Below are 23,790 nucleotides of genomic sequence, written 5' to 3'. Positions count from 1 at the left end.
ATAAAACTGTAAAAACATACAGTCAATTTAGTAATAGGACTCCAGTCCAAGGTTAAACTGCATATGACCAGCATAAGGTTTTGCTGATATTGTCTGTATGCATTGCACTTGACTCCCACTTGGCTAATGTACACTAAGCTTTTATCTTTTTTAAGGAGAGAACACTATTAAGGGTAGTGGACAGTGTTTGACATTTAGCCTAGTAAGTGTCTATAAACTGCGTTAACCTGGTAGTGTCAGCTAGAGGACTGTGGATGAGAGAGAGAGACTATGAAGCTGCATGTTCTAACAACTATGGAAATGTAAGAGAGAGATAGAGGTAAAGGGTCAGTCAGTCAACCCATGCATGAGGTCCACATGTGGGGCTAGATCACCATGTGGGTGCCCCCTAACCCCACTGAACTGAAGGGGTCCCAGCACCCAGCGTGATGAGAGAGACGTTTGTTTCCTGGGGCGAGGCACGAGCAACTATGTGTGGCATCTGTCTAGTTTAAATTTAGTGTAACTGAAGCTACCGCTGGCTGCGCTGTATCAACATGCCAGGGGCCGCATTACACCAGAGAGAAAGCTGTTGAACTCTTGCATTTAGTTAGATTTTTTTCTTTCTCCCCCTGGCCTCCTTTACTGAGAGGCGGGGCTTGCTACACTGGGCTTAGGGTGGTTTGAATCCCAGTTTATTTTAGGCTACCCCTCAAAGCCATGTTTCAGTCAGGCTAATGCTTGGTATTGGCACCCTATGCAGTTATTCTTGACCCACTCCCATTATGTTCCATATGATTAAGACTGAAATTTTCCAAAAATGAAATATGAATTATAAAGAAATATTAAGAAATATTGATTGTTGTAATGCATGTTTATTGGAGAACATGTGGGAATTATTGCAGCAGGGTTGTGATGTAATTGGAGAGGTTCTATCAGGATAAATGAGAAAAAGGGTAACCTCTTTAGTCACTTTAAAAGTAGGGATGCACAGTGATGTTTTCTGGGGCTGATATTGTCGATTTTTTAACAGTGTGATCCAATCCAATCGCTGATGAAAATCATGTTTACATCATGTAAAACTGCATAGCAATCATAAATAGTAAAATTCAACAGATTGTTCTTATGGCTGCCTTTCCATGTGTAAATAAAGCATAGGTTTTATCCAAACAGAAATTACATGTTAGTGTGTGCTTTGATGACTGAGGTGCTTACTCACTTTTTGCCACTGGTAGCGCATGAAAAGTTTTTTCAGTGCAGCAGCATAGGCTCTGTCTTCTGTCCAATATATTAAACTGATTCTAATCTATGATCATAGGCTGTGAAATGTAGGCTCTTTCCTGATCTGACAATTGACAAAATTTTTTTTTCAATCGATCGGATTGGTGGCTGATCGACCAGCACCCCTATTTAAAATTATATTTTATTTAACTATTATTTATCCAGTGTAGTCCCTTTGAAATTAACGATCACTTTAACAAGCTTGACCTGTCAGCAGTAGTGCATTAAGTTTTGGCCAGAACAACAATAAAAAAAAATAAAGATTTAGTAATATAAGTAGAAGCCGACTTCAAAACAAAAAGGTGAGAGACAGAGAAGGAGGGAAAAGGGAGGGAGAGACTACAGAAACATAATCCTTGCATAATCCTAAAACAATCAACTTTATTTAAGACAGTTTCCTGTAGGCTTGGCTCATCAAAGGCATGTCTTTGGTTGTAGCTACATGTTTCCAAATCACAGTATGTGGGATAGACTGGTGGTGCGGATGGTTGCTTTATGATCAAGACTTTGGTGACCTAAGACATTTTAATGGGTGTGAAGGTTGGTGAGCAATGGTTTGTCATGTTTTAGGGGAAATCAGTGCCTGGTTCATTAGAGTTGGTCTAGTCTAGATGCAGCCTTTTTGTGAAAGATCATGCCACATGTCGATGTAGGATTTGGGACTCGTGATTATTTAGCTCAAAAGAGTTTATTTATTTATGTATTGGGTCTCTGTGATATTAGAGAGATATTTTGGTCCTTGTGGGATAGACGTGGTTGTCTTGTCAGACGTGTGAACCTGTAGGGGCTGTGAAAAAGACGTAGAGCAAGGGATTGATATTTTCAGGGTCTTTCTAGATTTTAGTTTAGGGGAAATTGTTGCCTTCCTGCTTTCCCCTTGATTATTTCCTGCTTGTTTTTTGTGTTGTTTTGTGTTGTCTTGATCACAGCCTTGATACAGAGTAATAGGGCTGTTAGGGAGCTCTCCTCAAGAGGAGCAGAGGGAATCTTTCTCTACCTGCCTCAGTCAAAAATCAATCTCACGTCTCCAGCTTGTTCAAAATGCTGCAGCTAGAATTTTAACTGGCACTAAACGTAGAGACCATATTACCCCAGTCTTAGCACATCTGCACTGGCTACCAGTAAGATTTAGAATTGATTTTAAGATTTTACTGATTACATTTAAAGCACAGAAAGGTCTAGCCCCTAGCTATATTGCTGACCTTTTAACTCTTTATGAGCTGGAACGCAGCCTTCGATCCTCAGGCAAGGCCCTTTTGGTTGTTCCACAGTCTAGGCTCAAGACTAAAGGTGACTGCGCTTTCTCTATTAGGGCGCCTAGACTTTGGAATGACCTGCCTGAGGAAATTAGGCTAGCTAAATCAGTTTCATCTTTTAAATCCCTCCTAAAACACACTTATATAAACAGGCTTTTATGTGAATCACTCCCTATGCACTGCCGTTCAGGAGTTTAGAATCACTGAGGGGTTTTTGTGTTTCCTGGGGGGGTTTTCCTGCTTTTGTTCGCTGGGGTGGCATTGAACTGGTCGGGGAGTGCAGCCGGGGCATTGATGGTGTTGTGGACTGCTGCCTCTGTTTTTGGGTGGCTGTTCTGTTCTTCGGATTTTCTGTTCGTCGGGAGTCCTCCGTTTGCGGCAGTGACATCTTTGCTGGCCTTGAGCGTTCTGGCTGTTGGGCTTTCGGGGCTGTTTCTGTGCATGGGGTTGCCGGGAGGCTGGGATTTCATGCTGGGGTGTGCGCCTTTGTGTGGCGGTCTTTGGTTTCTTGGCAGTGTCGCGCTTGGGGTGGCTTGCGTCTCTCGGGGCGGCAGGCGGCTGGCGGGTTTGTGGAGACGGGTGCTGTCTCTGGTGGGTTGGCTGGTGCGGTCGCCCGGTCTGGGTCCTGTCGGGCTTTTGTGGGGGTGGCTTGATTGTGGGGTCCGTGGGGGATGCCCTGTAGGCTGTTTGCGCCGGTGGCAGGTGCTGCAGGGGGCGTGGGGTGGGGCTTCACTGGGTGTCTTGGGGGCCTGGCGGCTGGAGTGCCTGGGGTCTGCGGGGCTGTCGCTGCTGCGCATGGGGGATTCTTTGATGGGCGGGGGGTGTGGGGAGTGGAGCAGTCGTTTGGAGTAGAGGTATTGGTTTGTGGCATTGTACCTGTATCTCCATTTTATTGCTTTCTTGTGTTTTGGCATACACTTTTATTTAAAGTTCCATCTGTTTTTAATTATATCTCTGTTTGTTTTTTTTGTTTTTTTTTAGTTGTACCTGTTTATCTCTTGTATTACCTTTTATTCCTATTTTTTATAATATTTTTTCAGCACACACTTTTATGTTAAGTTCGATCTGTTTTTAATTGTATCTCTGTTTGTTTGTGTGTTTTTAGTTGTACCTGTTTACCTCATATATTACCTTTTATTCCTATTTTCTATTATATATATATTTTTTAATTTTTTTTAATTTTTCTATCATTCATTGTGGTAGTTTCACATCACTGCTTTTGGGTTTTATTGTATGTAAAGCACTTTGTAAACATTGTTTTTAGAAAAGTGCTATACAAATAAAGTTATCATTATTATTATTATTATTAGGGGGACTGCACTTCCTACCCTTCCTCACAGTCCGTGAGCTCCAAACTCCATCACCACCACCACCTCCCCACATCCTCCTCTATGGGTGCACAAGCTACTCAGAGGGCTGGTAATGGTGCTGCTGGTACAGCTGTGTAATTAACCTGTGAGAAGATGGGGTCAAGGGGGGTGGGGGTGGGCAGTGTTGACATCATGTGGAGACTGGGAAGGTGTAAACCGTCTCAAATATGTATACTATTTTTACTTATTACTGTACCTAGCACTTCTTTGCTGATACCTGGATATTCCAGGTATCAGACTGGACTTTTGGCCCATGCACTCCTTAGCTATGTTGGCGATGCAAGAATTTAAGCTTATACTACTGTTGCACTTGACTTGCACAATTGACAGTTGTTGTGGATAGTCCGCTAAAGGCATAGTTTGTTTTTTGTGGAACTTGGCTATTTTTCCTGCTTACCCAGAGTCAGACAGACTGTGTGCAGTTTGAAGGCATGGAAACGATTAGCTTAGCTCAATTGTTGTAAGTCTTCAGGATCAAGTAGCGACTCCTCTCAAAAGTAGGGAAATAGACCTTTTAACTTCTCCAAAGGCTAGTCTCCGTGCAGCACAAACATTCTTCTTCGGTTGGCATAGGTTGACACACTTGCACCACCAATCCCCTGCAGATCTGGCTCTTGCCATCGCTCTTCTGGCTCTGCCAATTCAGCCTCCCTCCGTGCCCTCTCAGCATCCAACTCCTGGAGTTCCTGCTCAGTATATTCTGGCTCAGATAAATATGGCTCTGAAACACACTGGTATTCCTAAGTCCAACATGGTTAGCCTATGGTCATTTTTGATGACAGCAAAGACCAATGGCTATGTGGCTAGCTAGATAACTCCTGAAAGTTTTCAGTTTACAAAACTGCACAAGGAGAGAGTGGAGGCAGAACCTAAAATGAGGAATGAGGAACTTGATAGGAAGTTGATATTTCATTTCTTTATTATTAGTCAAATTAAAGACTTCATAAATATGTAAATTACAATGTATAGCTTTGCTAGACCAGCATCTTTAGAGAAGTTCAAAGGTCGATTTTCCTATTTGTCCCTTTTGATCCCGTAGGCTTCCAGGAATTGAGCTAAGCTAACCATTTCCATACCTTCAAACTGCACGCAGAGACATATAAAAGGCATCCCCAAGTTTGTCTGACTATATAAAGTAATATTCAAATTATCACTGTCATTTGTTGTTAACACACAGATAGGCCTATGGTAACTGAGCTGAACTGCATGCATTCTAATGTTCCAGCTTCATCCCATTGGTTGACACTCCTGTATTTGGCAGTTGGATAATACAGCTATTCAGTCTCACTGCACTTTCCCAGACCCGCAGTTTGCAAATGTCAACTCAGATTTCTCTCTCTCTCTCTCTCTCTGTCTCTCTCTCTCTCTCTCTCACAACACGCACACACACACACACACACACACACACACACAAAGGCTCTCCCTCCCTCTCCGCCCTCTCCTTCTCTCTCTCCCTCTCTCTCTCCCTGGCTCTCTGTTTCAGGCACATGCACAGTCAGCCCTGACAGATTGTTTAAATGTCACCCCTGCTAGCAGTAGCCTCTGATGTTATCTGCTCTGGGTTATTGGAGGCTGCCGGGCCGCCTGCGTTCGCCTTGGAGGACAATCGTCTAATGCACTGTAGCTCCCTGCTCATCCTGCCCCACTGAAACCAATGAATACACAAGCTGTCTGACACTGACACAGTCAAAGCAAGCAGTAAAGATGAGACTTATTTCTGGTCCAGTGAACATCAGAAACATCATTGAATATCAGTAAATAATAGATATTAATGTGAAAAACATAAAAACGTTGCCTGTGATTTCCTAAAATATTATTTAATAAAAGACTATTTGGCTCCATGCTGCATTTACAGTAAGGAGCCAGCTGAGCTTTTTGCCGTTTCCTTAATTTACAGTATGAAATAACAACTGTCTAAATCCATAGCTAAATAAATTGTCATACATATCAAAAGAAGTAATTTTTTCTCAACGCCTTTTTTAGAGTACCAAATTAATGTAGCTGAAAAGCAATCAGTGATGCTGTTTGAAAGGGATGCGTCGGTGGGTATTTAGTTCAGGTGATCACTTGGCACTCCGTGTTTATCCCATAATGTTATCTCGGCATGAGATTGTTAATTAGGAGCTTAATTTAGCAGGCCGGCATATGTTAACATTGGCTTAGGCTGCCATTGTTAAGCCACTGCTGGCTGCCGAGTCTGCTGTGACGTTACAGGAAATCTTTTTGATGTAACCCTATAACATAACATTACAAGGATAAGAAAATAACAAGGCTCATTTGATGTCAGATTAAACTGATGTGACCAGTAGCTCATGACTCTATATGGACCTAGACTAGATTTTTTTCTATCTCCCTTTTGAACATTCCCGTTTTTTCCCTTTTTCCTCTCACTAAAATAAATGTGTACACGGACCCACTCAACTACACATTCAGGGATCACCGGTTGGTTTGGCATTAACCCAGTCGGCAGGGTTTAGAGCCACAGGTGTAGGCCAGCCCTTAGAATATGTGTGTGTATGTGCGTCACAGACTTAGAAATGTAGGCAACCAGCCAGCCACAGAGTTCCTGGAAAAAACCAGGGGGAAGGAATTAAATTTGCTATTGAGGGCTCTGCAGGAAGCCACTGCTAATATTGCGTCAAACCCAAATTATTAAAATGTAAAATAAAATTATTAAATCATAAATAATATAAAGAATACAGTTGTAGCATAATTATGCTGGCATAGATGGTAAAAAATATTTTGTTTTCAAATTACAAAGCAATAGTTCTGAAATAATTTACTTATCAATACAGACATTTGACTAGAGTACATGGAAAAATAATGATGTAACAGATATGATGGCCTGTGTTTCTATTAAGAGGAGATTATTTCTGTTTGTTAGAAATATAAAATAAATATTTTTATTTGAATATTATTTTACGTAATTTACTGCATTGTGGTGCATTTGATTAATCTTGCCAGACTCTTAAAGAACATTAAAAGTGGTCAAAATTCTACCTTAGTTAAAGGATTTAAGATTTTAAATGATTGATTATTTTTTCAAATGAATTGTGATAATGGTGCCTATGAGCTGCTTTTAATCAGCATATTTCTGCTTTAAATGTGTAACCTGTCTGTTCATGATAAAGAATTAACAAGGAATCTAACCTGGGCACTCCACAAATTGGCCAAAAAAAAGCAGCATATTGGAGTTGCGGTCTGTAACAAGTCAGTTCCTATTTCATTTTCTTCCTTGGCTTACATTAGAATGTGTCCTCACTACTAAGATTATAGCAATATATTAATGAGAAAATGCAACATGTAAGATAAACGAACCACTTGTCATATTGTAAAGCATTCAAAATGTATTTTACTGCTATTTTACCGTAACCCACAGTTGAACTAGTTGAGGTGTGTTTGATTTATCTTGCTAGAGTCTTCAACAAAAACACTGATCAAAATGCTTGTGAGCTAAGGTAAATCAGCACTTCTCATGTTTATTCAAGTTCCAAAATATGTTAGACTACTAATGTAGTACTATCATAGATAGTCTAGATAGATAGTAATATTATCTAACACACCTTACAGTACTTTGAGCGCATATATATTTTTTGTGATTGTGCAAATTAATTTAATAACATTTGGTTATCCCAAAGAGCCTTATAGTACATGGCATTTTGGCACAATTTTGCGGAGGTCTGTTGGTCAGCAGCTCTTGAAGAGAGCTGAAACAGGAGACTGGGCTGAACACAAAGCCTTCTGTACAGGGGGTGTAAGCAGAGCCTCTTCTAATCAGCCTGCCTACCCACCACAAAGGGAACCCTGGCTTAGGTTACCCACTAGCCCCAACACCACACACTGCTGCTCAGCCTTGTGTGGAGGACAGACAGACACACACACACTCACACACATACACAGGTATACTCAAATACACCCCTGTGTGCACACTGATACAGGGAGGCATAGAGGCATAACCACAGGCGCACACGAACATACACGCGTACACACACCACACACACTTGTATGCCTGTACACATGCACAAATACACACAAAGAGCAGGCGGAATAAAGAATGTTGGCCCACCAACAGCAACCTGGAGCAGCAATGAGCTTGTCATCCTCTTGGGGAGAGACAAATCCTTCCCTCCCTTAGTAGTAAACTGGGCTTTCTCAGAATGTGGGCCTGTGTGTCAGCGGAGGCCACAGGACCCTGACACACTTCATGTGCACTGGGAGGAGGAGCAGGAGGAGGAGGAGGAGAACAAAGTCTCTGAGGCTTATCCCCCAGGCGAGAGTTCCCAGGCAGTGTGACGGTCAGCCAGAGGCCTGTTGAGCCTTGTGTCAAGGAGCCAAGGCGGATGCCACCACCACCAGTGGTTTAGGCCGTTCCCCTTGGTTACCGTGAGGACATGTTGGTCCTTGGGGTGTGTCACTGACAGCCAGCAACCCCTGGTGAAAAGTCTCCCGGTGAGGAGGAGCTATTATTAGCTTAGGTACAGCAAAGCCTCTTAGAGATCTTTATTTAACCGGATTGGCTGTGTGATGTATGGACACTTGATGAGTGTGTGACGCACTGGGCTTTCAGGAAGAGAGCAGGGTCTCCGAGCCCAAGGCCATTGACAGATTGAGATTGGCCATGTTGAACAATGGGTGGCATGTTATTGTCACTTGCACAACAGTACAAAAAACACTGCAATTGTGCAAAATTTTGTTTACGCTACATTTGTATTTTTAAAAAGGTTGCCGCATTGATGGGTCATGATCTTTTTAAGCCTCTAGGGATTCATTTTGTAGGCCTACTTTATGGAAATCAAATTTTGTCACAAACCATTTTAGCCAAAACTCTGCTTAGTTGCTTAGTTCCTGGCAACATCAGCCTATTGCACATTCTATCTATTGGGAATAGTTGGGAACTTTTGGAGACACAGCAATTGTGACTGCATAACTCTTTTAGATAAATGACCCTGGCTAATGGCATAATCTTTTATACAGATATCTCTGGTCTGCTCTGTTGCTCCCCAACATGGAGCTCAGTGCTGCTCTAGTCTGGTGCTGTGTCAGGTTATTTGATATAGTCCCAGCCTGGGGGTTGATGTTGATTTCTGTTTCTCCTGGGGATGGAGGGACGGATGAGGTGATGTTTACACCAGCTCCCCTCGGATCAGTTGACTCCACACATGCAGTACCACTGTCTCCCGTCTCCTCTCCTCTCATAGGATAAATATAAATCCAACAATTTGCTTCCACACATGAATACATGGATATAAAATATTTTAGGAAGTGCACAGAGATGGAGTAAAGGATGGTTGGACAGACATATAGGACTACATAAGCTCTCCAAAACTGGAAATGCCCCCCCTCCTGTCTCCAGGCCACTGGGGTGGTTGATATCATCACAGCAGAAGCTGCCAGGGGAAATGGAGGGCACCTGGGAAAGAGGAGGCTAGACTGGTAGAAGGGGCTGGAGGTTATTTGTCTTCAGTCAGTATACAGATCACGTTAGCTTGGTTAGCTCTTTATTAGCCAGTGGCACTGAAACAAACTGAAACAAAGTATGGAGAAAGGGTTTTGCAATATAAGACTAAGATAACATTAATATTTTGGTATTAGCTGACAACGTTAATACTGTTATATGGAGCAAGCTAATAGCAAGAAGGTGAATGGGACATTAACACATCTATTACATTGCTGACAAAGGAGTAGCTCAGTGTGGCTGTTGTTTGAGTGTGACTTTGGTTGAGTCAGACTCTTAATATTGCTTCACACTGGCAGTATTTTGTAAGTACATCCATATCTTTGAGTGTTTCACTAATAGCATCCCGACAAATCGTCTCAACAAAATTGCACTTAGGTAGCACATTGCTGTTTGATGTGCAGCCAACAACACTCTTGCACATACAGTAGATAGTTACCTCACATTGTTACTTTGCCAGTCGCACACTCGCAAGTAAAGCTGAATGCAATAATGCTGGTAGCAATCACAACTGCAAGTGCAACAATAAAATTGATTTCTTGAGTAATCCTTTATTTTCTTTGCAGAATTTAGAATAGAAGGAACGTCTTAACATTTTTTTGGTGGAATTGATGTGAGTTGGTGAGTACCTACAAAGCACCACTCTCGCCCTTCCCGCCTTCTCTCTCCCCTCCCCTCGTGTCTGGCTCTGACAGGGGGCTTTCCCACCTCCTTACCCCCCCTCACCCTGTCCTAAAACCCCGTCTAGAGAGGTTTTAGGTGGCAGGCTAATCTTATCTTGGCCCAGGGAGAGGGGCTGTGAGCCAGGTAACCTGGTCCCCCCTGTCTGACACCCCACCAACACCGGCTCCCCTTAACTCTTATGACCTTACGATAGGTAACAAAAAATCAGAGACAGCAGAGGGACTTTTTAATGGTAATTTTTATGGCATTTCCCCTTTATTAGGTACAGGTGAGGGTGAGGGTATTATGCAGCAGAGAGAGAGAGAGACAGAAACAGAGAAAAACAAACTGACAGAGAGAGAGAGTGCTGAGCAATTTGAACTTATGAATATGTTGTATGCATGTTATACCACTGAGACACCAGGACAGCCCAGCAGAGGGATTTCTAATCAGTTATCTGAGGAGACTGAGAGACAGAGAGTCCAGAGACAGGCCTGGACAGGGTATTGCTATCATTACTACCATCCTGCCAACACAGCTGTCTAATGATCTCTCAGACTCCACCAAGGAGCTGTTAGCGGAAAATCAACACAATATCAAGACGTGTAGCCTATTTGTGAATGTAATTGTGCAGTTTAAGTTTTGTGCCTATTGTAGCAATTGCCAGAGAGACTGGGCTGTAACTCAGTAGGAAAGCTCACCTGTGCAAGGGAGCAGTCTTCGGCCTTTGACCTTGCTTACAGTTCTTGCAGAGCAACACCAAACTATGGGTCCATTAGTAGTTGCAAATAAATTAAACATTTGTTATAATCTGCTGGAAGTACTCAATTTGTGGGGTTTACTGCTGTATGATCGGCTGATCACTAATCCGGTTGCCAAAATAATGCATTTTATCCAGATTTTCTACTAACAACGGCACATCATCTAAAAGCGCACAGCAAGCATAAATAGTACAATTCCAGTACAGCACAGATTGTTCTTATGGCTGCATGACATAGCTGGCCTATCCACGTATAAAACAATCCTAGGTTTTATCCAAACAGAAATTACATGTTATTGTGTGCTTGATGACTGAGGTGCTTACTCACCTATTGCCACTGGTTGCGCATGAAAAGTGTTTCATTGCAGCAGCATAGGCTCTGCCTTCTGTCCAATATATTAAACTGGTTCTAATCTATGATCATAGGCTGTGAAATTCAAAACACAGCGTCAGAAGTGAACTGTAAATGCTAGATGGATGAGATACCTACACTACTAATGTTCTGCTGACTGCTGCATATTGACTTTTTACAGCATACAGTTTGACCGCTTTCCTGATTGGCAATTTTTGTTTTGTTTTGTTTTTTGATTGGGCAGTTGAACATTCTAAATCTGTCATCAGCCGATTATGATCAGTGACCGATCGATCACCCCTAAAATTATAAAAATTTCCATTCAAATTCTTTGCTGTCATTGTCTAAACTACCTGGCACTCATTGTATTGCATCCCATGTGGCAAACCCTACCATTCTGGCTCCATAACAAACCATAAAAAGTATTTACAAGATTTAGATTAGATTCATATACTAACAAAGAAGTTCATCGCACACCAAGAGGCCTTAGTCCAGCATTTCTTCAATAGTCCATATTTATTCTAATACAAGTGAAAAAAACATGTAGCGAACGATGCATTTCATTTCGCCAACAGCCTTCATCAAGCTTGCCCTTTGCAATACTGTTTAGCTCAGGTCTGCTCTATGTTGGTCCTATAGGGAGAGGTGCAGCATGAATATTTGACGGCCTTGAATATCACTGACGTGTGCATTGGCACCTGGAAACAAAAATAAACTACATCAGCTTCCTCAGCGTGACCCTCCCCTCCATATACAACCTATTCAGGCTGCTATTGATATACATGTTATTGACGACACATACTGCATTATTTTACCATTACACCCTATTTCTTCTGGCAGTACTATAATAACAACAATAACACCTGCCTATGCCTCGTTCTCATTACTGCCACTTAATATCTGTCCTACCCTGGACAATAAGTGTCTGTGGTGTGATGAGTACTCCATTGCTACAGCAGCTCTTCAGACAAGTGGCTGAATTGAGAAGCAGACTCTATCGGGGCAGTTTTGTCTTTTCTTTTCTGCCTCTCTCTTCCTTTCTGCGGCTTTCCTTTTTTATTTAGTGAACCATGCTAATGAACTGGGATCCTGTGGGGGAACAATAATTGATGGCTGGCCCGCCTCACTCATTTAGAGAAGCATCTCAATGAGGACGAGATGTGTACATGCACTGAACAACAGGCGGATTGTTTTTCACTCAACCCACAGGCTCTTAAGAATGGGGATCTCTGTTATAATGCAGGAATATTTATGGCTGGCTCTCGCCTCTCACTAATTCCCTCTAATTGAAAATGTCTTTTGAAATTAGTCCCTGTGATATGGGCTTTCTGTAGTATGAATGAATATATGTGAATAACCCACGTTGTCAATGCAAATTGTTGAAAAATAAAAAAATAAGCAGTTTTATCTTTCATGTGAAGCATAAAATTAATTGTTTACACTTTCAGTTTAACCTTGAGAATTAATTTAGTTATCAAGCGAAAGGGAAGTACACTCGTGAGATGGATTAGCTTGATTTCTTTATCATTGCTGCATACATGGAACATTTTGCAACCTGAGTAGTTCTCTAAAAGAGCTGTAACAGCAACAGAAGGTCATGTCACTATAAAAAAAGATGTAAGGTTTCTGTTTTCTATTAGCATGGTCTGGTGAGCCACGTGTGACAGTGTATGCTATAGAAAGAGGGCACACACAGCTCCTCCACTGAGGTGTGTCTGTGTGTGTGTGTGTGTGTGCTAAGGGGTCAGGCTGACTGCTAGCTACTGACCCTCACTTCACTTGACTGCCCCCCTACCACCACCACCCCCACCATACACACCCCTCTCTCTTTCTATCTTTGTGTTTTCTTTCACATTGCTTCCTCTTTCACATTGCGTCTCTCATTTCACTCCTTCTCTCCCTCTCTCTCTTCATCTCTTTTCTTCCTCTTCTCTCCCAATTCAGTCTATCAGTTAGTGAGAGGATCCACTGCGCTTTCTTTTTCTCCCTCTCTCCAGCCTCTCGCTATCTTTCTTTCTCCCCCTCTCTTCTCTGTTGTCCTTCTGTCTCTCTCTCCCTGTCAGTCAGTCAGATGCTGTCGTCAGAGGATCCGCTGCTGGGTCTTGTGACAGGCAGGCAGGGCCAGTGTGGAGCTGAGCAGCTATAAATAAAGAGCCTGCCGCCGCTGCCTCTGCTGCTGCTGTTGGGAGGGAGGGAGGGAGGAAGGGAGGGAGGACAGAAACACAGATACACACTCGGCTTCCAAAGCCCCTCCCCTTTTCACAAATTCCTTTCAGACTGTCTTTAGCTTCTCATTCAACAAAGCTGTGATTTTGTGTGGATATCATTTGAAGTTGAAAGAACCAAGTGCAGGAACTTTCTGAACTTACTGTTATTGACTATCCTTCTGTGCTTACCAGTTTAATGAAGCTTTGACTTTTTTAGTGGTAGTTAGGTAAATATTTATTTAGTTTTATTAAATGTAACAAAATGCTTTTTATTTTGAGGTAGATGGGAACATCTGAGGAATATGGGGAAGTGTTGTTGTGTAATGTCACAGTGATTTCACAACCTTATCCTGTACAGGCTCCACTGTGGTTTTGGCTAAGCTAGATACATGTGTTTTATGAATACACATTGGACTGTATATGTGCCCTGATCATTTTGCAATTTTCTAAAGGACATTAATCATTTCATTTTTTTGTCTTTTCCTTCTGCAGTTAAGTTCACGTTGGATTCATCATTACTTAAATACCCAAAGATAGGACATGACAGGGAGGCTGTGCTGGTGTTTGCATGCTTTATTTTATTATTTAGGCTTAGCCTTATTTTAACAGGGCTAGTCACATTGAGATGAGCGTCTCCTTTCCAAGTCAGTTCTGGCCGAGAAGGCAGCATACGGATAGTTGTGTACTTACCTAACATGTAATACATAAAAACAATTATGATAATAACAGGGTTTTCCTTGGCTTTTAGAGAAGCAATAATGTGTAACATTTTGGTGGCTTTTGTGTATGGATGGGGGGTTTGAAAAATTCTATAATAACACACACCTATCTTTAATAACAAATGGATGACTATTGAAACCTTCAGAAGGCAAAGGCATAACTCAAACTCATTCAAAGCATTATGCAAGGAAAAGATTTTTGTCAAGAACACTGACAAGCATTAATGTTGCCCTGTTGCTCCACCACTCAAAGGATTTAATTTTTTTTTTTTATTCAAAGTTTAGGCTATTTCTCTTAACTTCCTCTTCTTAATTTCATCTTAACCAGTGGTTTGAGAGACATGTTTTGTATAAATATTTTCTTATTTAGCTCAATTGTACTGTAGGCTAAAGAATGAATTATCACTTGTGGCCTCTGCTGTACTCATGAAGGATGGATGCAAGATAGAAAAAAAAAAGTCACATGTGAAAACCTATGTGCAAATTAAAAGCATGTGTGCTTTTTGGACACATGTTGATTTTCTTAAATGCACTGAAATCCCACAAACAAATAAAAAACAAATATTAAAACAGTGAAACAAATATTGTCATATGTAATGGCATGTGAAAATGTAAAAACACTTTTCACCAATGAATTGAGTGATGACATGTGATGTCAGAATACAACCTGAAAAAAATTGTTCACATATAAAAAACCCAACATGTGTCCAAAATGCACATATGCTTTGAATTCACCTGTGGGTTTTCAAATTTAACTTTTTTTGTACAGGCAACTGTTACAATGGTCTCCACATGAACATCGTCCAGGTCCCAAGCGTGTGTGTATGTGTGTGTGTGTGTGTGTGTGTGTGTGCTCCCAATAGGTGCAACAGAGCGCAGTCAGTGGAGTTTATCAATAACCTCTAATAGAGTGGTGCCAGTGCGGACAATGGGCTCTTGTCTATTTAGTTATGTGTGTGTGTTTGTTTGTGTGTGTGTGTGTGTGTGTGTGTGTGTGTGCATACTGCCTGTGCTGGCTGACCTTTGGTATAAATAGCCTGCCGGCGCTAGCTGTGATGACAGCCGAGAGCACGCACCGTTGTGTGAATTTGTTTCCTGAGTAGCACTGTTCATCGGTTATCCCTCTTGGAACAATGCCTATATGACCGCCTGCTACCCAGCAACACTGACAGACACACATGCATACACACACACATGCTGCACATCCAACAGTACGCACACATGCAAGCATACAAACACAATGGTACACACACCATACACTCCCTTTCCTGATATATATATCTGGAATGGCGATATCAGTGATGCCATAATCATCTTGTTGTTTGAGAGGAGGGCAATCCTCCCGGGAAACAGGCCAACGAACCCCTGTTCAAGGCTAGCCAAACTGAATAGCACCAATAACCAATAAAGGTACCAATAAAATGAATTAGACACTGATGTAGCTGCAAGCAGAGGCTTTTCTCAGTCTTTCCCTATGACCGTTCAGAAACCTTGGATGCAAAAGGCTACACAAACAATGGTCGTTATGTTCTGTTTTGAAGAACAGGTTGTTATTTTGGTTATTTTGGAAATAGTCAATACTGCAGGGATTCAATTTTTTAGTTTTTTAGCATCTTGGCTTTTTGAATATTGCATGTATTTGCTATTTGGTGGATGCCTTTGTGTAAAGCATCTCACAATCCCATGAGTGGATATGGGTGGCCCCAGTGCGAATCAAACACTGGCAGTGTAAGCATTTGTGCTATGCTTTATCAATTAAGCTATAGTACACAGGATTGCAGGCTTATACGTTTTACTTGATTTGAAGAATCAGGCTTTAATGGTACAATCTGGCCTGGGACCCTTGTCGCAATCATCCCCCTATCTCTCCACCATGACCTGTCCTATAAAGGCACTGACGTTCAACAATCATACAGGGAGGAATCCATTGTAGAAACAACAGAGATGCCAATTTCTACACCGATAGTAGTCTCAATAGTCCATAATGCAATGTAGCCACAAGCCATGTTGAGTTTTGAGTAAGAGGCACGGCTCTCACTTTTTCTTGACTGGAAAAGTTATTCTGGGAAATGTAGGAAATCACTAACTGAAGTAGAAGGGGATGAGGCTGGTTGAGGGAAAGTGGGTTCACCAAAAAAATAATAACACTTCATCACAAAATAACTCTTGGAATGCACTGAACATCACAGATTGATAATATATAACAGTATAAGAGTATTCAAGAATGGATTTTTCCTTAACTGTGTGTATTACATGAAGGCTATTTTCAGCAAGAATGGAAATTGTAATAATGATCACTGAGAGAGAACTATGTGATGTGAAGAATTGGGTCTGAGTAGCTATATATTTTTTTTTTACAATGAAGTCACTTTAACACTTGCAGTGGTCACCAATATATTGTGTATTGGAAGAAATTTAGTTTTGCGGAAATGTGATGATTCTTGGTAGTCTGAAAAGCACCCTGATGACTCATTCCGCTTATATGCTTAATATGTAAGCACAAGCCCACTTATGACTGTGCTGGTTCAAATCTGTGATGGCTCACTCTTTTCTCTTACGTCTAACTTGTCTACACTCTTTCCTGTCTGTCTTCGCTGTTAAGTCAATCGAGTAGAATTTATTTAAGTGCTTTTAGCAAAACAAATTTGTCACAGTCATTTTTATTGTACTTTTTCTTGCATTCTCAGTGAAGTCATGGTAATGATCACTGAGAGAAAATCAGTGATGGCTGACAATATGGTCTGAATAACTGACTTTTCTTGTTCTTCCTTTGCCTAGATCTGGAGCCCGATGACAACACGTCGTTCTACATCCTGAATGTGGGCCAGCCCCAGTCAATGGTTACCAACCACCAGTCTGTTGGCCTGCCCCGTCATGGCATGCAGTCCCACTCCCAGGTCATCAGCACTTCTCCACGCCTTCAGCCACACAAGCTAGCCTCCGGGCCCCAGAGCTATGAGGCACATGACTCAAAGTACAGCACCTCCCCCCTCCTGCCCCCTGTCCACGTGGGGGCACCTAAGGCCTTTGAGTGCCCCAGCATCCAGATCACCTCTATCTCACCCAGCTGCCAGCAGGAGATGGACGCCAATGAGGAGAATCTGAGGGCGAACGGCCCTGACGGGGACTACCACGGGGACCGGCCCCTGTCCAGGGACCACCTGTACTTGCCCCTGGACCACTCATACCGGGACTCCTCGCTCAGCCCGAGCCCGTGCAGCAGCCTCTCCTCCAGGAGCTGGTTCTCTGATGCCTCCTCCTGCGAATCGTTCTCCCACGTCTACGACGACGTAGACTCAGAGCTAAATGAGGCGGCTGCCCGGTTCACCCTGGGCTCCCCGCTCACTTCCCCAGGCTGTGCCTCCCCTCAAACAGGTGGCGGAGTCTTGGAGGAGCAGGCCCCCTGGCAGCACCACCACCCCGCCTTCGTCCACTCCCACTCCATCACCCTGTCACCCCGGCAGTCTCCCTGCCACTCGCCACGCACCAGTGTCACTGATGAGAATTGGCTGAGCCCGCGGTCACCCTCGCGGCCCTCCTCGCGCCCCACCTCGCCCTGTGGGAAGAGGCGCCACTCCAGCGCCGACATCTGCTACCAGGGCTCGGTGTCTCCCCACCACTCACCCACACCCACCCCAGGGCCCTCGCCTAGGGGCAGTGTGACAGAGGACACCTGGATTGGCAGCCCCTCCGTGGGCATGTCGCCCTTCCAGTGCTGCCCCTCTGAGGCCGACATCCCCTCCAAGACCAGGAAGACCTCCCAGGACAGAACAGCTATGCAGGCTGGGAAAGGCGAGCTGGGCCTAGACGACCAGGGGAATATGTCCCCTCATCTAGACTCTCCATCAGACGAGGCCATGCACGGCCTGAAGAAGGATGGGCCTGGGGAACAGTTCCTCTCAGTGCCCTCCCATTTCACATGGAACAAACCCAAGCCTGGTCACACACCTATATTCAGGTAATTTAGCTAATCATGATGAGGATAAGCAGGAAAAGGAGGAGGATTATACTAATAACAATACCTTTACTAAATCCAGCTCCATCTCACAGTTCTGTAATCCAATTTATGACTCAGACTCCCTAGGAGAGGAATTGTTTAGAAAGTTTCATGTCAATCCACTTCTGTTCTATTTCCTTTCTATTTTTGAGAAAGAATTGCCTACAATCGTTATTGCAATATGTGGAATAGATGCATGATGGATGACGTCTATAGAGACCTTTGAAGCTTAAAGCTCAAAACAGTAGGCTGTGTGGACGTATCAGTATTTATGTGAGTTATCAATGCAATCACCACCTGGCAAGATAGCACGGGGTCAATCATAAATACAATTAGTAGGTCAAGGCTAAAGAATAGACATCAATGGCGGACATCTTTATTGAGTGGGGTGAGCCATCTTAAAGTTCAAAAACCTTTTTGATCTAGAAGAGAAGTGTAAACATTGTATTGAAGTAAATTAGTATCACATAGCACTCTACATGAATAATAGGCTTATTGCCACTCAATTGCAAATCGGTGTTCAGAAAGGGGGGAACTTTGAGCTTTGTATCTGCAGTACTCTGATGTACTGTAGTAGCACAATAGAGTAACATAAGTTTATTGGTGTATGGAGAGGAGTGTAGGGGCACACACACCCACACATCCAAACGCACATACACACATGCAGGCACACTCTCCACATTAAAGGGTAATGGGTGCGATCAGAAGCTCTTGATCCTTGTATATCATGATGCAGTTTCTAAGGAGAGGAGACAGAGAGAGTCTGCTGCCTGCTCTCCTCAAATGTGTGCAGCAGATGAAGGCATGGCCTTGTTTGTGTGCACTGGCCCCTAGCGCTATAAATCAGCACAGGGCACATATGGCTAGGGGGGCCCACACACACACACACATACTTGCTCAAACAGACTTTAGCACTCCCCAGACAACAACGGGGTCAGCCGTATGACAATTCCCAACCATTCAGTCTTAGCATCTTTGTCCTTATAAGTTTTATGTTCCCAGTGATACTACAGAAGAAGCCATCAAAAATGTGTCCCATTATGCGTTTATCCTGCATCTGTCCTGCACCGTGCAGAGGCAATAGCAGCTTATTCTTTTCTCACATGTTATGCAGTAGAGCAAAATTAATTGATGTTATTATAACACACAACTTATCTGTCAAACAAAATTTGGATTTTCCAAGCAATTTGGGGAAGGAATGTCATTTAACCCTTATTTATCCAGATTAGTCCGGTTTAAAACAAAGGTATCTTTTACAAGAGAGACCTGGCCAAGACAGACACAGTACAATGTCTACATTGCTAGAGAATTACGTGATAGGTGAAGCTGATCACATCCACACCACCTGCATTGTTAAAGTTGTTTGAAGACATCACACACAGATTTAAAGGTCATGCTGTCAATTTGAAGCAATGTAGCTGTATCATGAAGGATGCAACAGCTACGATTAGCAGTATTTTTTCACTAGTTCACTATGCTATTTACTGCTATTTACTTGTTTTGCCTTACAAGTCTTTCCCTATACCCACTCCTGCTAAGACTAGCATTTCCCATACTACTTTAAATAGCCTAGTTGCCGACATTAATTACCTTTATTGCAAAGAATATAGGCCCTAGGTAAATCTCCATTTTCAGATGTGACTTCTACAGTTGAGAATCAGCTACAGATGGTGTAAGCTCCTGTCTGCCACAGGAAAGAAGGTTCTTGAAATGCCTGTGTGTGTGCATGTGTGTGTGCAGGGTGTGTGTGTGTGTGTGTGTGTGTGTGTGTGTGTTAGTGGTGTTTTGAGCAGATGGCCCAGGCGGCTGGTCAGTGGGTAGGTTTCATTGGCCCAGCAGTGGAACGAGATGAGGTGGGTTTGGGTTAGTGTGGGGGGATGGGATGGAAAAGGGGTGGGGTGTCCAGACAAACACTTTAATAAAGTGTCTGCTCCCATCTAAATCCCTGAGCTATCCACCTAGAAAAAGTAATGACACTGAAATGAGCTGGTTCCCAAAAGTTTTATTTTCTTTCTGATAAAAAACTAATATTACCAAGTAGCAAATACAATTCCAGCCAGTAAGAGTTTGGGCTAAAATTCCTTAGCAACAAATAATTCCAGGAAGTAAAAACTGAATCACTGGATGCTTTAAATAGTGCTGGACACCATAATGTTGCAACTTCTGTAGAGACAAGGTTTTGCTTCTCCTACCTGCCTCACAAGAGGTTGGGGGAAGGATGCTAGGGGGAAGATGGAGGCTGTAGAGGGGACCGGCTTGTGGGGACGTGACTGGAGCGGGAGCCCCCGCAGTATGGCTCGGACATCCGAGAAAGGTTACGCTATTTCAGGCCACAGGCCGCCGCTCCTGCTTTGCTCTGCCACACAGCTCGTATTTCCTCTGTCCTCCCCTACTCCTGTTACCGTAGCAGCCATGCAAACCCACACTTCCTGGGTGGTTATGTCATGGCTGCCGGGAGGGAAACAGAAGGGTTGGGATACCACCATTACACTGCATCTGTGTTAGACAGAGCTGTTGGCAGATGAAAAGTAAACTTTTAAGGAACTGAGAAAAACTGTATAACTTTGAATACTGACAATTTTTTTTTTAATTATACAACAGATTATACAACGGTCATGCAACTGACTCAGCACATAAATCACCATGTAAAATTTACTTTCAAGCAAAACAAGAAAGAAACAGGAGAAGACCAAAATGGTCATGACAGTGTATTCCCATGCCAACTGTTGGCCTACAATCACATGTGATTTGCTCAACATGACTAGTTAGCCTTTACGTAACAAGATACAACCTAATGTGGTTTTCGGGGGCATTTCCTTGTCATATGTGGTTGGAGAATCTGTAGAATGTAGCTCAATTTGATTTGGAACCACAAGGCTACACCGAGTACACACACACAAAACTCCTAATTGACCAAAATGTCAGACACATGCCTTTTTTCATTCCAAAATTCAGTCTTTCCTCTTGATTTGGTGCCAGTCTGCAGGGCAGTGTATGAAGTGAAATGGCTCCAATGAAAGCCTGACTCACATGTCTTCCATTCAGCCAGCTCTTGACGGACACTTGGAAAGGGAATAATTGAGGGAGTCAACCATGCTGATTGAGACTTTACAAACTTTCCCTTTTACAAAAATTTCCATTTGATTTCTTCTGTCAAAGATCTGTCATGGCATTTAGGCTCTGTATGGCATGTTTGCATGCTAGAAGCCTCTCATGTGCCCAAATTGAAAACTTATACCACCATATGACAGAGGTGCACAAAGGGCCTACAGTGGTAAACACTGGAGGTAGAACTCACTGTGGTGGCATAGGATATATGCCTCTTGGCCCATGAGACAGCACATACTTGCAACTGCCTACAGTGATGTGTCATTTTACTGACTCATAGGCCTAAATTACACACACACATGTATGCGCACACATGCACTTACATGGCTGCACACACACACACACACACACACTGCGGGTCTGCATGGATGCACACACACTGACGCACACACACACACATGCACACACAGTTTCATTTCTTGTGCATACTGCTGTGCTAAGAAAACTATGGCACTATGTAACTGTTGTCAGACTAGAACACCTGGATGACACACATACTGTGTGCGCTGCCCTACAACACGGCTTTTGGCTCATGAATAATAAATTGTGTACAGTATCAAGGGTTTACACTGTGGCTTGCATTACAGTGCATGTAGATGATGTGTTTAAATAGGTCTATTTGTAAACTAAACTAAAGTAAGTTAAACTAAACTAAACTAAAGGATAAATGTGTAGTACAAATTTCCATTATTCACTGTTAAAGGTATTAGACACATGATAATGATAATAGTGATAATGGGAGTTAGGGGCAGTTAAAGGGGCATATTTCACCCATCATTTATTTGGATGGTTTATTTTGTCCCAGGCTTTGCTGTAATTGATTCTCCAAGAAAGATTCATGAGTTCATTAGCTACTTTGCCGTAATTCTTTTTGAATTCTGAAAAAGCCTTATTCACTAAGTACATAAATCGGCTTACTGACTTACTGACTGACTTTCCCAACATTATCCGTCTGTGAGGCCATGCTGTTGGAGGACAGATTCAAACTTAACTCTCAATAACTGTAAAACCAAATACATTTGGGCTAGACTGCGTACAGTTTGGCGATTTTTGACATGTGGCATTATAGCTTTGGTTTTCAGTTGATTGCGGGAATAGCGGTCATAATAATGATGATGATGACGATGATGACATCAACAACAATAAAAACAACAACAATAATTATAATAGGTGATGGCTTGGCTGATACTAAAGGCTGATGCCAGTGGTTACAGTTTATACTGGGGATGAACTGATCTAATGCACTCAACAACGGAGAGAGACCCAGTTTCTCTCTGGAGAAGGCCATTGAGTGTTTTATTTTCGTGTGCAGCTGTTCAAATATGATTGTGGCCTACACAGATAAAAAAAAAACGCAGGAAGGAAAAACACACAACGCCAGCCCCTGTGGTGCACTACACATACACACACACACACACACACACACACTCTGTCACTCACGTACTCACTCACTCACTCACTCATTCTTTTTTGTCTCTCCATCTGTCTTTCTCTCACTCTCTGTCTCTCACAAACACATTTGTCCACTTTGTTCAGTTCTTACTTCACTTCTACTTCACCCCACCACTCCCACAGGCCCACATAGTAAAAAGTAAAAACTCATAGTGAAAAGTCCCCCTAGAAAATGATTCACCCGTTTAGCCATAACATGACCTATTACAAGTGTTATGGTTTCAGATCAGGGTTAATGTATGTGGGCATTCCGGTGATTCACTGTCTGGTGGGGCTGAGTACACCACATGCTGTACCCCCATTTACCAGCTATTATACTGTCTCAGACCATGAGAGGGGAAACCACTTTCGGTTTTTGAATGTTTTTGGTATGCCGTCATTATGTGTTAATGAGCATTGGTGTCAATAGACCACTCAAGTGCTTTTGTCATTTTCAAAACTATTTTTTTATAAAACAATTTTGTCTGTGGAGCAATTCTGGAGAATTATTTTCTCAGTGATCAGACCTCAAGCCCTTTAGAGTTTTTCAAAGATTGTTCATAGTCACAGATACTAGGTTAATTACCATAACCACAAACATTTCCACTGACTGCTTTGAATTAATCTTATGAGTTCACACAACATTGCAATTCAAAATAATTTCATAATATAAATCGTAATTTGTTTTTCTGTGCCTGTGTGTGTGGGTGTGTATGCATGTGTGTGTGGTATTCTCCCCTCAGGACCTCCTCCCTGCCCCCTCTAGATTGGCCGCTACCCAGCCAGTTTGGCCAGTATGACCTGAAGATAGAGGTGCACCCCAAGGCCCACCACCGAGCACACTATGAGACCGAGGGCAGCCGAGGAGCCGTCAAAGCAGCATCCGGGGGCCACCCAATTGTCAAGGTAACACACTTGTCCTCTCCACACTTTGTTAGATAGCAGCGCAAAACAGATGTATGTGAAAAGTTCCAGTTTATGGCTAATGCTTTTGCTAAACAAGTGGTGAAAAAGCCTTTGAAGCACGGTGGTCTTTGGCAAAAAGTTGACATATATTTATATATTTTACTGCTGCTCAGCTCTCAGCAGTGTCATGAAGCTGCACCACTGCATCCTTTCCACTGAAAACATCTAGAAAATCAAGCCAGTGCTGTAAAGGGGAGCTGGGGCTTGTGTTTACGCAATAAACGGCACAACAACACCAGCCGTGTT

The 23,790-nt window shown here is 42.7% G+C and overlaps 1 protein-coding gene across 1 annotated transcript in view; it reads left to right on the top strand.

Moving 5' to 3' along the window:
* Nucleotides 1–23,790, top strand: part of nfatc3a (nuclear factor of activated T cells 3a) — a 73,310-nt gene that overhangs the window by 7,377 nt on the left and 42,143 nt on the right. The window contains exons 2-3 of the mRNA XM_078282699.1: nt 16,821–18,000; nt 23,322–23,484. Of these exons, the coding sequence (XP_078138825.1) occupies nt 16,821–18,000; nt 23,322–23,484 (1,343 nt within the window). The remainder of the gene's footprint in view (nt 1–16,820; nt 18,001–23,321; nt 23,485–23,790) is intronic.

The sequence above is a fragment of the Centroberyx gerrardi genome, chromosome 1, assembly GCF_048128805.1.
Source record: "Centroberyx gerrardi isolate f3 chromosome 1, fCenGer3.hap1.cur.20231027, whole genome shotgun sequence".
NCBI classification, from domain to species: Eukaryota; Metazoa; Chordata; class Actinopteri; order Beryciformes; family Berycidae; genus Centroberyx; species Centroberyx gerrardi.
The sequence above is the reverse complement of the archived record's forward strand: the minus strand, read 5'-3'. Positions and strand labels throughout refer to the sequence as shown.